This window comes from Diabrotica virgifera, chromosome 7 (genome assembly GCF_917563875.1).
Source record: "Diabrotica virgifera virgifera chromosome 7, PGI_DIABVI_V3a".
Lineage (NCBI taxonomy): Eukaryota > Metazoa > Arthropoda > Insecta > Coleoptera > Chrysomelidae > Diabrotica > Diabrotica virgifera.
The window spans coordinates 228,058,962-228,074,295 of NC_065449.1; the positions used below are offsets into that span (position 1 = coordinate 228,058,962).

At 31.3% G+C, this 15,334-nt stretch overlaps 2 protein-coding genes across 3 annotated transcripts in view; one reads left to right on the forward strand and one right to left on the reverse strand.

The window, feature by feature from the left end:
- The window catches only part of LOC114344460 (DNA polymerase eta), a 380,902-nt gene that overhangs the window by 96,521 nt on the left and 269,047 nt on the right, over positions 1–15,334 (forward strand). The window lies entirely within an intron of this gene.
- LOC126887653 (zinc finger protein 239-like) overlaps positions 9,731–15,334 on the reverse strand; it is a 39,714-nt gene continuing 34,110 nt past the window's right edge. For both annotated transcript variants that reach the window (XM_050655276.1, XM_050655275.1), the window contains exon 3: positions 9,731–12,327. In XM_050655276.1, the coding sequence (XP_050511233.1) occupies positions 11,303–12,327 (1,025 nt within the window). In that variant the 3' untranslated portion in view covers positions 9,731–11,302. The remainder of the gene's footprint in view (positions 12,328–15,334) is intronic.

Below are 15,334 nucleotides of genomic sequence, written 5' to 3' on the forward strand. Positions count from 1 at the left end.
CCGTGATTTAAAGTGCTGACTGTTAATAAACACCCACTGAATATTATTGCAACTCGACCTTGTATCAAATACTAGCATGCAAAACTAGGTTACTCGTATTTATTAAACAAACATTACCACGGGCATTTAATTATTAAAAGGTTTATTTGTAATATGATGTTTATGGAGATGCTGTGTATCCCAATTCATCTTCCCCTTCCCCCGAAAATTTTCTGACTACGGAAAAGGAAGAAAATTTTTCTAATAGTACCACTAATTACTTGCTGCGTTTTACGAAGTACAATATATACATTTTTCCTATAAATACTAATTAGATACAAAAAATAAAAGTGAAAATGTTCGTTATCTAGACTGTTCCCGTTTCACTTGTCACTCACGGTGTTCTCGGATTGTAAGCATATAGTCTATTCTTATGTATTTCCTTGATTTTATTGTTTTCCGATCTGATCTTACAATTAACATTATTTACCTCTGTTATTTTGAAAGGGCCTACATAAAGACTATCAAACTTACCATTCTCTTCCCTTTTTACCAGGACTAGGTCTCCTATTTTAAATTGTTGTGGTGTTGCTTTGAGCTTATTCTTTTCTTGTCGCTCTTTTTTGTGCTTTAGTAAGAAGGTTCTAGCTCTCTCGTGTGCGCTTTGTAGTTTGTAACGTAACTCATTGTAGTAAGCATCTATATTGTAACATGGTTGAACCTCCTGTGTAAGATCTTCTGGTAGGTTAACCTTCCTGCCATATAATAGTTCAAACGGTGTGTAACCATGGTACGCGTTAGGGGTTGTATTGTAGCAGTATGTGAACATCCTGCAACACACATCCCAATTTTCTCTGTCTTCATCTATGAATGCTCTTACGTACTCGTTTAATGTTCTGTGTAGTTTTTCGCAACTTCCAATGGACTGTGGATGGTATGCCGTTGAGAAGTTGTGCTCTATTTTTAATAGCTTTGTTAATTCCTGCATTACTTCATTTTTATATTCTGTGCCTTGGTCTGTTCTTATTTGCTTCATGAGTCCGTATGTTGGTATGAAATGATCAAAAATTCCTCGGGCTATTGTATCTGCTTCTTTATTGCACACGGGTATGCTGACCGCGTATTTAGTAAGTTCACATAACATTGTTATACAGTATCTATTACCTTCGTTACTTTTAGTGAATGGACCTATCGTATCTATATATACTATGTCCCATGGTTTGGAAGAAGTGTCCGATATCACGAATTCTTCGACATGTGTTTTTTTCGGTTTATTAATTTGACATTTATGACATTGTTTAACGTATTTTCTTACGTCTTTTTCCAAATTTTTCCATATAAATCTTGCTTTTAGCTTCTTTATGAGTCTGTTATTTCCTACGTGTCCTCCAAACATCGGATGATTGTGATATTCTTCTATTAGCCTGTGTTTTTCTTTGTCTTCTTCTATTGTTTCTGGTACTTCACATATGTATATTTCAACATTCTTTAATATTTTGTTTCCTTGTTTAATAAATTCCTCAATTGTGCACACTTTAAAAATAATATCGTTTAAGTATATTTTTACTTTACGTACTGCATTCTCTACCGCCAGCTTATCAAGCTGTGCCAACATTTGGTTTAAATCGAAATGACTGAATCCTGTGGCTATGCTCTTGCTGCACTTTATTTTGTTTTTGACCCTAATGCTCAGCCTTGGTGAGATTAGTTCTGCTCCAAAAGACAAAATTGGTAGTCTATGCGCCTCTAAATTATTTAGTACCTTTCTTACTGTCTGTTTGTGGGCTTCTGGCTGTAGTGCGAGTTCGCTTTCTGCCTTCGTTTGCCTTGCTTCCTTCTTATTTTCTCTTGCTTGAGCTCGTGTTATAGCTAATAATATATGGGTATTGTCTATGTATAGGTTCTTTAGTTGATGTAATGTTATTCTTGAAAGACTATCTGCATAGTTATTTTTCCCTGTTATGTATTCTATTTCGAAATCGTATTCCTCTAAATCTAATCTGATTCTTGTAAGTTTCGAAGTTGGTTCTTTCATTGCAAATAAATGTGTTAGTGGTTTATGATCCGTTTTTACTAAAAATGTTGGTGCTCCATATAAATAACATTTGAAATGATTAATTCCCCAATGAATCGCTAGTAATTCCTTAACGATTATAGGTTTATTACATTCTCCTTTATTAAAACTTCTTGATGCGTATGCTATAGGTAGGTCTATTCCGTTATAATCTTGACTTAAAATTGCTGCACAACTCTCGTTGGATGCGTCTGTTGTTAGGATGAATTGTTTATTGAAATCTGGATATTTTAGGATCGGTGGCTTCATCAGAGATGATTTAAGCTTATTGAATGCTTTTTCACATTCTTCTGACCAAAAAAATTCTACTCCTTTTCTTGATAATCTGTTGAGTGGTCTGCATATTTCAGCAAAATTTTGAATAAAACGTCTATAATAGTTACAAAATGCTACGAATCTTTTTGTTTCTTCCGCTGTCTTAGGTGTCGGGTATTGTTCAATCGTTGCATATTTTGCTTTGTCTGGTGATACTCCTTCCTGAGAAAGATCATGTCCTAAATATGTTACTTCTCTTCTAAAAAATTGACATTTTCCTGGGTTAAGTTTCAAATTGAATTTTCGACATGTCTCAAATGTCTTTTTCAGGTTGTCTAGGTGATGTTTTTCAGATATTCCTATCACTACTATATCGTTCATGTAAAGAAATGCTTTGTCTGGTGTTAATCCCGAAAATGCTATTGACATCATCCTTGAAAAGCTATTTGGGCTTACATTTAATCCAAAAGGTAATCTTGTATTTTCTCGATGATTTTTCTAATGGTATCTGGTGAAAACCTGACATTAAGTCTATAACTGAAAACCATTTTGCTCTTCCTAGTTGATCTAGTATCGAGTCTATCCTTGGTAAAGGAAATTTGTCTGTGACTATTTTCTTGTTCAGTTGTCTAAAATCTATGCATAATCTCCATGCTTTATTTCCATCTATCGCCTTTTTCGGTACCAGTACTACTGGGCTGTTGTATTCTGATGTAGGCGGTTCTATTATTCCTTGGTCTCTCAGTTTTTGCACTTGCCGGTTTAATTCCTCTGTTTGTGCATGAGGTGTCCTATAGTTTTTAATGTATACCGGAGTTTGGTCTTTAACTCTCAGTTTCTGCTCGTAGAAGTTGTTACATGTTAGCATGTCGTGCCTTAGGGCGAATATATCTGAATAATCTTCACATAAAGATACTAACTTATCGCGTATGTATTCTGGAATGTCTAACTTCAATGATTCCCGTAATTCCTTTTTCCTATCCTTGCTGTCGTTGATCAGTCTATATATGTTGAATAATTTAATGTCTAATGTTTTGATTTCGTTTGTCTCTACTTTTACTGTTTCGTAGGTTGTGTTCAAAATTTTGATGTACGGATTATTACTTGAAATAATTGCTCTCGCTATGAATATTCCTGGTTGTATTTCTTGTTGTTCCACTATCCTGTCGTTCTTCAGCGTTTGAAAAATTTTTACGATTCTGTAAATTTCACATCTGGGCGGTATTATTATCGTGTCATTATCTATATTATCCAAAATGTTTGTACTAATGTAACAATCGTTGTCCTCTTTAATGTACATTTTAAGGTTAGCATAGTCTAGTATGCATTGAAAATTTGAAATGAAGTCTCTCCCAATGATTCCGTCGGTTGGAATAGGAAAGCTAGGTTCCACTAATTGAAAGATATGCTCAAATCGAGATCCTTTTACTTCTAGTGTTGTTTCAACTAATCCCATTGTTTGTAATTCTCCTTTAGTTACTCCTTTTATTTTCGCTTTTGTGTTTGGTTTCACATGTTCCTTCATAAAATCTTGTGAACATTTCAGTATTGAAATATCAGCTCCTGTGTCTATGATAAAGGTATTTGTGTTTTCTAGGATTCCTGTTTTCATTCGTACAAAATTCGTTAGGTTTAAGTCGAAGTTGTAAATATTATATTCCACTTCTGACTGTGTACTTTCCTTGTTTCGTTCATTCAAAACCCCAACTGCTGGTTTTCTGTTTCCTCTTGGCTGTCTTCTAACTCAAGTAGCCTTACGTTTCTGTTTCGTCCTCCTCTCTGGTTTCCTATGTACGTTTGGTTGTTGAATTGTCTATATCCTCTGTTGGAATAATTCCGTTGGTTTCCTGTTTCTTCTCCTTCGTTCCGTTGTCCGAAGTTATTTCTTCTTCCTCTGTCGTATTTGCTGTGGTATCCTCTTCGGTATTGCTGTTGTCCTCTCCTATTTTCATAATTCGTCCTATAATTGAACACTCTTCCCTGTGTGTTCTCCTCTGTCGTATCAATCGATAAAAATTTAGATACTACTTCCTGCGGTGTTGTGAAATTACCTGCCTCCAGTATTAACTTTGCTCTATTCGTATTAACGTTTCGCTTCATTGTTGCTACAACTGTTTCCGTTGTGTATTTTTTCGCTAGCTCCAATGGCATTCCTTCCGCTATGTATGCTACTTTCAACTGTTCCGCTAATTCCTCTACTTCGGATGCGTACACTGCTGCATCTTTGTTTCCTTGCCTTTTCTTTGTTAACTTGTCTATTATCGTTTTCGGATTGTCACCTCTTAATTCTTTCTTCAGTGCCGCTGCTATAAGTGGGATCGTATCCTCTGTAGTTATCAGATTTCTAGCCTTATTAGTCAATCTTGTTTTTATTAATGTTATTGCTGTTTCTTCATGTCCTTCTGCTATTTTTCCAAGTAACTCTAATGCGTCTAAAAATGGTTGTAATTTCCCTGCGCTTCCATCAAACTCGTTGGGCAATACCTTGCTTGCAATATTCAAAAATTGGTTGATTGTCAGAGCCATGTTTAATATTTTTATCTCTTGTTTTATGTCGCTTTTTCCCTCTTTTATTTCCTCGTCAATTTTTTCCTCTATTCCTCGTCACTTTTTTCCTCTTCTACTTCTTCGTCGCTTTGTTCTTCCTCTATTTCCTTGTCGATTAGTTGGTGTATTGAACTTGGAACTGCTGTCCTTAAGTTTACAGCTTGAAATGAGCGTATAACTTTGTCTCTTATTTTTCCGAAATATTTGTTGCACGCTTCTCTTTGTTTGTCCGATAGCGCTTCCCAATTTTTCTTCGTTAAATGTGTGAATTTGTTATACAATTTAATTAGCTGTGTCGTTACTTCTTCTTGTATATCCTTAGATTTAGGTACTTTCTTCTTCAAGACCCTTCTACTTTGTCTTGTTACTTCTTGCGTAATCTCCTCAACTATTTTGATGAAATCTTCCCAAGTAACTTTGTTGCTACTCATTTATTCATAATTTTCTTATTCCTGTACCCGTAACGAACGCATAAATTTGACAGTCTTACGAGGTATAGTAAATATATATGAAAAATATTATGTCAAAAATAGTAAAAATATAGTAAATTGCCATAAAAATCAGTATATCACTCAATATAAATCACCATTAAAAAGGGGTCTACTGCTTAGCCAATACAAATGTAATAAAAATCAGTAGTCAAATAATAAATGGATAAGAATCAGCAAAGATAAAATATGTTGGTAAATATATAAAAAATCATATAAAAATCAGTATCAAATAAAATGTATCATTACGTACTATAATAACTAATATCAGGGTTAAAAAAAAATTCTGTATATTTTGATAAATATTGGTATCATAAGGAAATTAAAATAGAATAATTAAGTGAAAATAGGTAAAACTTAAAAGGTAATGTGCGTCTTAAATGATAATTACGTTAATATTACTTTATACTTTATATTTTATATTATACGAATCAGGAAATACCATAAAAATAGCTAATATGGACTTACCACTTTAAACGTCTTTGTTCGTATCACCCAAAAGTTCTCGCTGCACGTTCCATAGCATTGTCCCACGATGTTCCATATGGTAGTTCCGTCTCCATTCCATTCCATTCAGCTCCGCGTCGGCCTGATGTCTCCATTATTTCCATGTAGGTACCACACTGTTGTCTAGGGTGGTCGAGGTGCCGGAACATTGACGTTTTTCTCCATTTCTCGTTCTAGACTGCTTGTTCCTTACGTTCTCGCCTGGTCTTGGATCGCCATATGGTGGCTCCCGCCTTCTGAGCCACCCTGGATACTGAGGGGTGGTTACCCCGACTATGAGGGTTGATGTAGTAAATATAGTTCGTTGTTAAGACATTTATTTACACGTTAAATATATCACAGAAAATAACTGGTGGTATATTATTTACTTGAAATCGATGTTACCCCGTCGAATCTCAACTGCTAATTGATTTATCTGTTCTCGTAAAAATATAATTAAAGTCGGTTATTGTTTATTTACTGTTTTGGTAAGCCGAGGTGACCGTGATTTAAAGTGCTGACTGTTAATAAACACCCACTGAATATTATTGCAACTCGACCTTGTATCAAATACTAGCATGCAAAACTAGGTTACTCGTATTTATTAAACAAACATTACCACGGGCATTTAATTATTAAAAGGTTTATTTGTAATATGATGTTTATTGAGATGCTGTGTATCCCAATTCAATTGCCCAGCCTGCCCTCCCTTAAATCCGGGCCTGCTTGTAAGGCTTTTCTTCAGTGTGCACACTCAAATGTATTTTCAAACTATGTGCTTTTGACTAAACTGCTTAAAACAAATTTCACACTTGTGAACTTTTATTTTAAATCAGTGTTGAGTAACCCTTAAATATCCCATAAACATTACTTTTGCACTAATATCAGTCTACATTAATTTATCCTCCACACCAATATATAGGATGAGGCAGATAACTGGCCTATTAGAAATATTTAGAGAACTAAAGGCAACAGAATCATGAAAATTGGAATGAAGGGGTTTTGAAGGGTGATCTATTTAATGAAAATATTTTCATCAATTTGCCACTTCCGGTTATACCGGAAGTTGTTTAAAACTTCGTTTTTTTTTAAATAGGACACCCTGTATATTTTTTCATTTTTAGATTCTACTCGATGTCTTCTTTCTTAAAATATGCGGTTTTGTAATGTTATACAGGGTAGTTTAAAAGCTAATTACGTTTTTTTATTAATTTCGTAGCAACTTTCACACCCTGTAGAATTGTAGCAGTTGGATATCAAAAACTCTATTTATGTTAAAATGATTTTTAATATAGTCTACTATTATTAAAAATTATGAGTATAGCTAAATGTTAAATTTTAGTATACAGGGTTGGTCGAAACTCGGAATGAGGATTTTCTGAATTTTCTTAAATGGAACACCCTTTATTTTAGTATTGCAATGAAAAGACATTTATGGTACTTTTATTTCTTAAGCATTCCCTATACCTAAATGCTTTAATTTGTGCTTAATTGTTAATCGCGCCAAGAATGTTAACTACGTAGGTATTTTGATAGCTCAACCATTATTGGCAATTTTAAAGATCAGTCTAGATTAATATGTATTTATTTCCGAAAAATTGTTTGTGATTGAATATTTTCACGACCAACCTAATAAAATTTCACGTATTTTTTGTTGAAATTAATGTTTGGCTTGAATCACAAATAACTCACAAATTAAAGCAGTTAGGTATAGGGAATGCTTAAGAAATAAAAAATTAGCATAAAATATCATTTCATTACAATAATAAAATATAGGGTGTTCCATTTAAGACAACTCAGATTTCCGAGTTTCGACCAACCCTGTATAGTACAATTCAACATTTAGTTATACTAACAATTTTCAACAATAGTAGACTATTTTAAAAATCATTTAAACATAAATATAGTTTTTGATGTCAAACTACTACAATTCTACAGGGTGTGAATGTTGCTAGGAAATTAAGAAACAAAACGTAATTATCTTTTAAACTACCCTGTATAACATTACAAAACCTAATATTTTAAGAAAGAAGACATCCAGGAGAATCCAAAAATGTAAAAATATACAGGATGTTCCATTTAAAAAAACGAAGTTATAAGCCACTTCCGGTATAACCGGAAGTAGCAAATCGATGAGAACATTTTCATTAAAGAGATCACTCTTCAAAACTCCTTCATTCCAATTTTCATGATTCTGTTTCCTTTAGTTCTCGAGATATTTCTAATAGGACTTTTATCTGCCTCACCCTGTATACTTTCATGTTCTCATATTTGGACATCAGACATCTAGAGCTCCCTGTCTCATCGTTCTAACACTAGTCACAACTTGTTGACTATACACTTTCTTATTTCAATTCGTGGCATCAATCATCTTTATGTTGGATCTCAAATAACTACTTATAGGAATATAAACTACATTGTCTTTATCAAAATTTAATAGTTTAGGAAAAGTCTACTTATTTTTTCTGTCCTTATCTGCATCTGAGCATAGATGGACATATTATCCTTTTCTATAACTATTAAAACTAAAATAATATCTTTTTAAAATCTAGGCATGTATGGTTGTCTGCCAATCTTTACTTAATACATTTATTTGAACCCTACTGACAATTTGTTTTAAATTACTTTACTTTCACACCTAACATTATTCATGTTAGCTTAATATGGAATACTTTTAATCCCAACACACTGATGTTTGTTGTTATTATTTAATTTTACTACAAATAATTTTTAAAACTAGGGGCTAGTGTACCTAACTACATATCAATTCACAAAACTTCAAGTTGCATTGTCTTTCTCGTTCTGTCATCAGTCAGAAATGCTTTTACACCTGTACTTCAGTTGGCTTTTACCTTTCTCTATGTGAAGAAGAGAATTCAACTCAACAACCAACGTGCTTCGTGGAAGGTCATATAATGTCTTAGGGTAGATTCTTAGTAATTTCATCCATCATCAGGATTTATTAGCATTTAATATTTTAATGTAAGACATTTATTGGACATTTTAAGGGTTTTAACCCATGTATTTTGGTGGCTTAGCATGTAGAGCTTGTAAGCATAACCTAACTTTGTTTTTTATCTTGGTCAAGTTTTAAAAAATTTACCTTTGTTTTCACTAATTATGGTTATACTTATTTTAGGTAAAGAACACTGATGATGTTCTCTTTAGAGCGAAAACGTTCTGTATTGTATTTGTAGCCCTTTTTTGGTTTTTTTTTAATAAATATACATTTTACGCAGAAGATTTATCTTCAATTTTTGTAATTATAGGGGAGTACAATTAGAACGAAAACATGCATTGTTTCGGAATAATTCAAACAAGCTTATATTTTTCTAAAACTTTTTTTGTTAGTTTATATACATGTTATAGTAAAAAGTTCTACTTGCAGATTTGGTCGCTAATTGCTTTGTTAATAATTGTTTAAGCAATAACAATTGTTTTGTATAAATAATTTTAAAAATATCGTTGAATTCATCATTTTTCTTTGATCAAATATGTTACTATTTTGTTTTTGGTTATGCTGAATCCGAATATGGCATTAAAATTTGAAAATTCTTATTCAGAAGCTCTTATACAGTATGTTTGAGTAGCTAGGAACCACATGGAAAACTTTTTTATTATCAATTTTACGGAAAAAAGTTATTCTTCATAAAATACTCTGGATAGTCAAGAATCTAAAACTCAACCAGCAGATATTAAATTTTATCAATTTTATACGAGGTATGTCAAAAATATGAATTTCTTTAAAGAGTAAAGTACCTTTATTTTTATATTCCAGAATATCAAAAAATACTATCATGAAAAGTTGTTTGAAATTAAAAACTATATTTTAATATACAATTACATCATTCTAATCTAAAAAAAAAAATTCAATTTTTTCTCAAATTACGAATACCCATCATCACTTTATTTCAATTATTGTAACTATTTTATTATCAATTTTACGAAAAAAAGTTATTCTTCATAAAATGCTCTACCTGGTCTAGAGTAAGAGTTAAGTGCCTTTATTATTCACAATATTTCAATTAGAAGAATGTAATTGAACACTGAAACATATTTTTTAATTCCAAACAACTTTTCTTAATAACAATTTTCGATATTGTGAATTATAGAGGTACATTACTCTTGAGTGAAATTCATATTTTTTGACATACCACGTATAAAATTAATTTTTTATATATTTTATGGTTGTATCTTAGATCATATATGATGCAGAGTATTTTATAAAGAATAACTTTTTTTCGTGAGACTGATAATAAAAAAGTTATCAATATGTTCCAAGTTACGCAGACATACTGTATAAGAGCTAAAAAAATTTGTTTGTTGAACATTTATTATTGTTGAAGCTTATTAATAAATGTATTTTAGGTAAGTTTTACAGAAAAAAGTTTTGATCACTTTGTATAAACATTTTTTTTAGCTGGTAATTTTCGGTTTTTGTATTACATTTTTGCTATCTTTCTTAATTTTCTCAAAAAGAAATAGTGTATTTCATTTTTAAAGTAAAATAATTTAGTGCATTTTAAAGACTACATTCTAAGCTTTAAAAAAGACCTATAAAACTGTAAAAGACCTGTTCAAACTTAGTTCAGACACACAGTAATACCGCCTTAAAGTGGTGTTAATTCTGTAAAACTATGAAGTTTTCAAAAATTACATATTTTGAGATGTCGGTCGTATCATTTGAATTAAATTTTTGAGATTTTTTTTAATGATACATCGTTTAGTAAGATGTTTGAACGGTAAGTTGTGCAAAAATGAGAGTTTTATAAGAAAAATTGTATTAGTTACACATTTTTAAATTATTTTTAAACAAATTCATGTAAGTCTAACTTTCAGCCCACAACGTACTTATGACCATACATTTTATTTCTTTTTATTAGAACCATAAGATAGCTTAATTATTCTTCTTTCATGTCCAATTTCTAAAATTTCATTTGATCCATTAGTTAAAGAATTACATTAAAATAACTCAACCGTGCACTTCTCCGAACGCTAGTTTACAGTGCGCCAGTGTTTGTGAGAAGGATGACTTTAGCGTTATAAATAAAAAAATATAGAAGCTACATATTTAATTTTAGAAAAATCCTTATATAAGTTTTTTTTGGTAAAATTTTCTGAAATTTTCAATGGTCAAGTCAGTTTTTTTCTAAAGTTTATATTTTCGAAGTTATTTAAAAAAACATCTAATTTCGCAGTTCATTTGTTTAATAAAAAATGAAGCACCCACTTCTCGAGTAGAAATTTTTGATATGTTGTTTATTAAACATTTCTTAATCAAATTACAAAAAGTTCTATCTTGTTTGATTTTTTCCGAAGTGAAAATCTATATGGACTCCCCTAATAATGGTATACAGCCAGCTACAGGAAATTCTTCCTTGTGGACTTGTGAAGTTCTTCTCTAGTGTGTACTCTCAAATGACGTTTCAAACCGTGTGCTTGATTAAACTGACAAATTTCACACTTATAAGCATTATTTTCCAGTATGGACTCTTAAATGTAATTTCATACTATATGCTCGAGTAAACGGCTTAAAACAAATTTCACACTTGTAAGGCTTTTCTCCAGTGTGCACTCTCAAATGACTTTTCAAATCGTATGCTCGAAAAAACTGCCTTAAACAAATTTCACACTTGTGAGCCTTTTCTCCAGTGTGAAATCTCAAATGACTTTTCAAATCTGATGCTCGAGCAAACTGTTTGAAACAAATTTCACACTTGTGAGGCTTTTCTCCAGTGTGGACTATCAAATGACTTTTCAAATCTGATGCTCGAGCAAACTGTTTAAAACAAATTTCACACTTGAGAGCCTTTTCTCCAGTGTGAACTCTCAAATGACTTTTCAAATCTGATGCTCGAACAAACTGTTTGAAACAAATTTCACACTCGTAAGGCTTTTCTCCAGTGTGAACTTTCAAATGTACATCCAAAGAAAATTTATGAGAAAACTGCTTCAAACAAATTTGGCACTTGTAAGACTTTTCTCCAGTGTGAACTTTCATGTGTACTTTCAAATTACTTTTGTAATTAAACTGTTTAAAACAAATTTCACACTTATAAGGCGTCTCTCCAGTGTGAACTTTCGTATGTACATCCAAAGAAAGTTTATAAGTAAACTGCTGAAAACAAATTTCACACTTGTAAGGAGTTTCTTCAGTGTGCACTCTCAAATGTAATTTCAAACAATCTGCTCGACTAAACTGTTTAAAACAAATTTGACACTTGTAAGGCGTTTCTCCAGTATGCACTCTCAAATGTATTTTTAATTTACTTTTTGTAGGAAGCTGTTTAAAACAAATTTCGCATTTATAAAACTTTTCTGCGGTGTGCGTTTTTATATGTCGTTTCAAGGAACCTGCTTGACTAAATTGCTTAAAACAAATTTTACATTCACAAATAGAATTCTTTGATGTTGTTTCTTCAGTGTTTGCATTTATTTGTTGTTCTGTAGAGCATTCAAGTTCAGTTTTCATGATTTCCATTCCATTCTGGGAAAACCCTAAAAAATAAAAATTAATATTTTTTTTACTGAAACTAGGGGGTAACACAAAGAATAATAAAATTTAGTAAGAATAAATAGTAATAAATAAAACTAAAACATACTAAAACGCTATTAACGATACTATGATTTTTTTAATTTCTTTATCCATTTATTATATATGGTTCTTTTCATGAGCATTTTTCAGTGCGTCACAGTTTTTCGATTTCTCTCTAACGCATTAAATTGTATGTGACAGAAAAAAACGCACGTCTCTGATTACATTTCGTCGGTGACATTTCTAACATTTAATCTAGTTGTCAATAGATGGCGTCAATAATATAATATTAAATATTATATTATTCTATATAAAAAAAATTTAATCTGTACAATTTATAAGACTATACAAATCAAAGAAAATACCATTTTATAAATGCAATAAACACAATTGATTTGTTTTTATACCAAATTGCAAATAAAATGTGACAACTGTCAGATTTAACTAAAATGTCATAACTGTGTATTTATCACGGACTAACCTTTTTGAAGATATTCTTCTTTAGCGACGAATCGATCGAGGGTAAAATTTGATTTACCACGCGCATGCGCACACCGACAGTATGGTATTAGTGGTTATACGGGCTCTGATTGGGTGTTGAAATTTTGAAATGACCTGTCAATAATTGTTCAATATGGAGATTATCGGTAAACAAAAATATTGTATAATATTAGTTTTTATTGATGTGTGGACAGAAATAAAATCAAATTTAAAATTATAGTGACTTTAATAGTTTTGAAAAGCCGCAGGTACGTAATTCTAAATGTTCGAGTTGGAAATACCTAATAGTTTCAATACCTATCTATTAGGAAAATGTAAACAAAATAATGTAGTTACCTATTAGTAGGCAATGCTTTAATTTACATAATCTGATTACGAACAAACTTTCTACAAATCTTCATCTCATATATTGTTTTCTTACACTATATTTTGTTGTATTTTATTTCGACAAAAATCAAACTAATAATTTTATTAAATTCATATAAATTTATGGTGTAAACGTTTAGTTTGTGTATATTCCCACATGACGTACACGCGGATGTGGTCTAGTTTGAATGCCGTCAGCTTTCGTACAGCGCGGTAGACGTGAAGTGAGTTCGAGCCCCAAGCAAGTTATTATTTTTTTATTTTTTTTTTATAGATTTTATGATTGTAAGTATATTATTATATAATTTTTGAAGATATTCTTCTTTTTTGAAAGTGGTAGATAAAAAAGTTAGTTTGATTTTTAAATAAAATAAGTACAAATAACCTTTTAAGTATATTTACTTCGTTTAAATTACCTATAATAGAAGAATACTCTTCTTTTGTGCGTACAAAGTACACACGCATTCTTTTTTTTTTCTATCATTTGTGATGCACTGAAAAATGCTCATGAAAAGAACCATAGCAATATAATGATTTTACCCTAATTTAGGAAAATACGTATCAAGGGCTCTTTGCAGCTTCGAGAGATTCAGTTGGAACAGGACAAGGTTTTGTCAAATGCAGCTGCAACAAAAACTATTCCACAAACAGATGCAAGTGCAAGAAGGCAATGATACTCTGCAATTCTAAGGCCCGGTCTTTTCACCTCCGAATAAAAGTTATTCGGAGGTTTAGACAGATTTACATGTAATCTGCCGGATAAACTTCCTAATAAATAGTTATTCGGAGGTGAAAAGACCGGGCCTAAGTATCACCAAAGCACTCCATGAAAAAATAAATCACAATTTTTATAATTGATATATAATAATTATTGATTTTTATAAAAACCACTGATTATTGTAATATGATTGTTCGTACTACCAATTATTGTCCATTAGTTTTAACGACAAATTATGATCGTTTTAATAACAATGATTATTTTCCAATTACAGAGTATTTAGTCCAGAGAAATAAGATTTTTCTCGTGACACATCCCCCTCCAGACCGAAACCAAATTTTTTGAGTAGAATGGACATCTATATTAATAACCTTTATGTTTCCTGCAGCCGATTTTGATGATATACATAGTTATAAACAAATGAAGATCAAAAAAACGGTAAATTTTCGCTTTTTTCGTCTATACCCAAAAAGTTTAGCATTTTAAACAAATTTGAGGGTAAAAACTCATAAATCGTCTAAAAAATTTCAATATGGCGTTCGTTGAATATGTCTATCCTTATTGGTTGCTTATAAAATTGCAAAAAAAATAATAAATTTTGAGTTTTTATAAATATTCATAACTTATGTAAAAATTAACTTAGAACCTTTTTATTACACGAATTGCTGAGACTTGTGGTGCTTAAATTATATTTTAAATTTCAAAGCAATTGGTCAAATGGTTTAAAAGTTATTTAATTTGTTTATCCAAAATTCATTTTTTTGCAACACTGTAAGTCAGAAAATTATGAGGTTACAGTAAGACGTCTGACAGTTTATTATTTTATAGATGTCCAAACTACTCAAAAAATTTGGTTTCGGCCTGGAGGGGGTTGTGTCACCAACACGATATTTTTTTTCCTTATTTCTCTGAACTAATTTTATTCAGTTTAAATATAAACTTACGTGCATAGAAATCGGCCCACTTAAAAATTTGGACATTTTTGATGTCTCATATTTAATAAAAACTATTTAAGTTTTTTTGAACATGTTATAGCCTGATTCTTTATCAATACCACTATAATAGTATTGTTGCTAAACAGGTAAATTTTCATTGTATAACGGGTGTACCAATCAAAGTGTGCTTTTTTCACAAAGTTCACATCACCCTGTGGAATATTCTAGCATTTATAAAATACTGAAATTAAAACCGAACTATAGCCTCAGGTTTTCTTAACATTTATGATGGACTGATTAGTCCGAAAACGTTTGTTTTCTACTAGTGATGTACCCACTTTAATCCAACTTGGATCTTTTTAGAAAAATTTGAATAAATTTATATACCATCTACCTATAAGAAAAGTTTTGTACTTCCTTAGTAATTTTTTATTATGGTATACAGCCAGT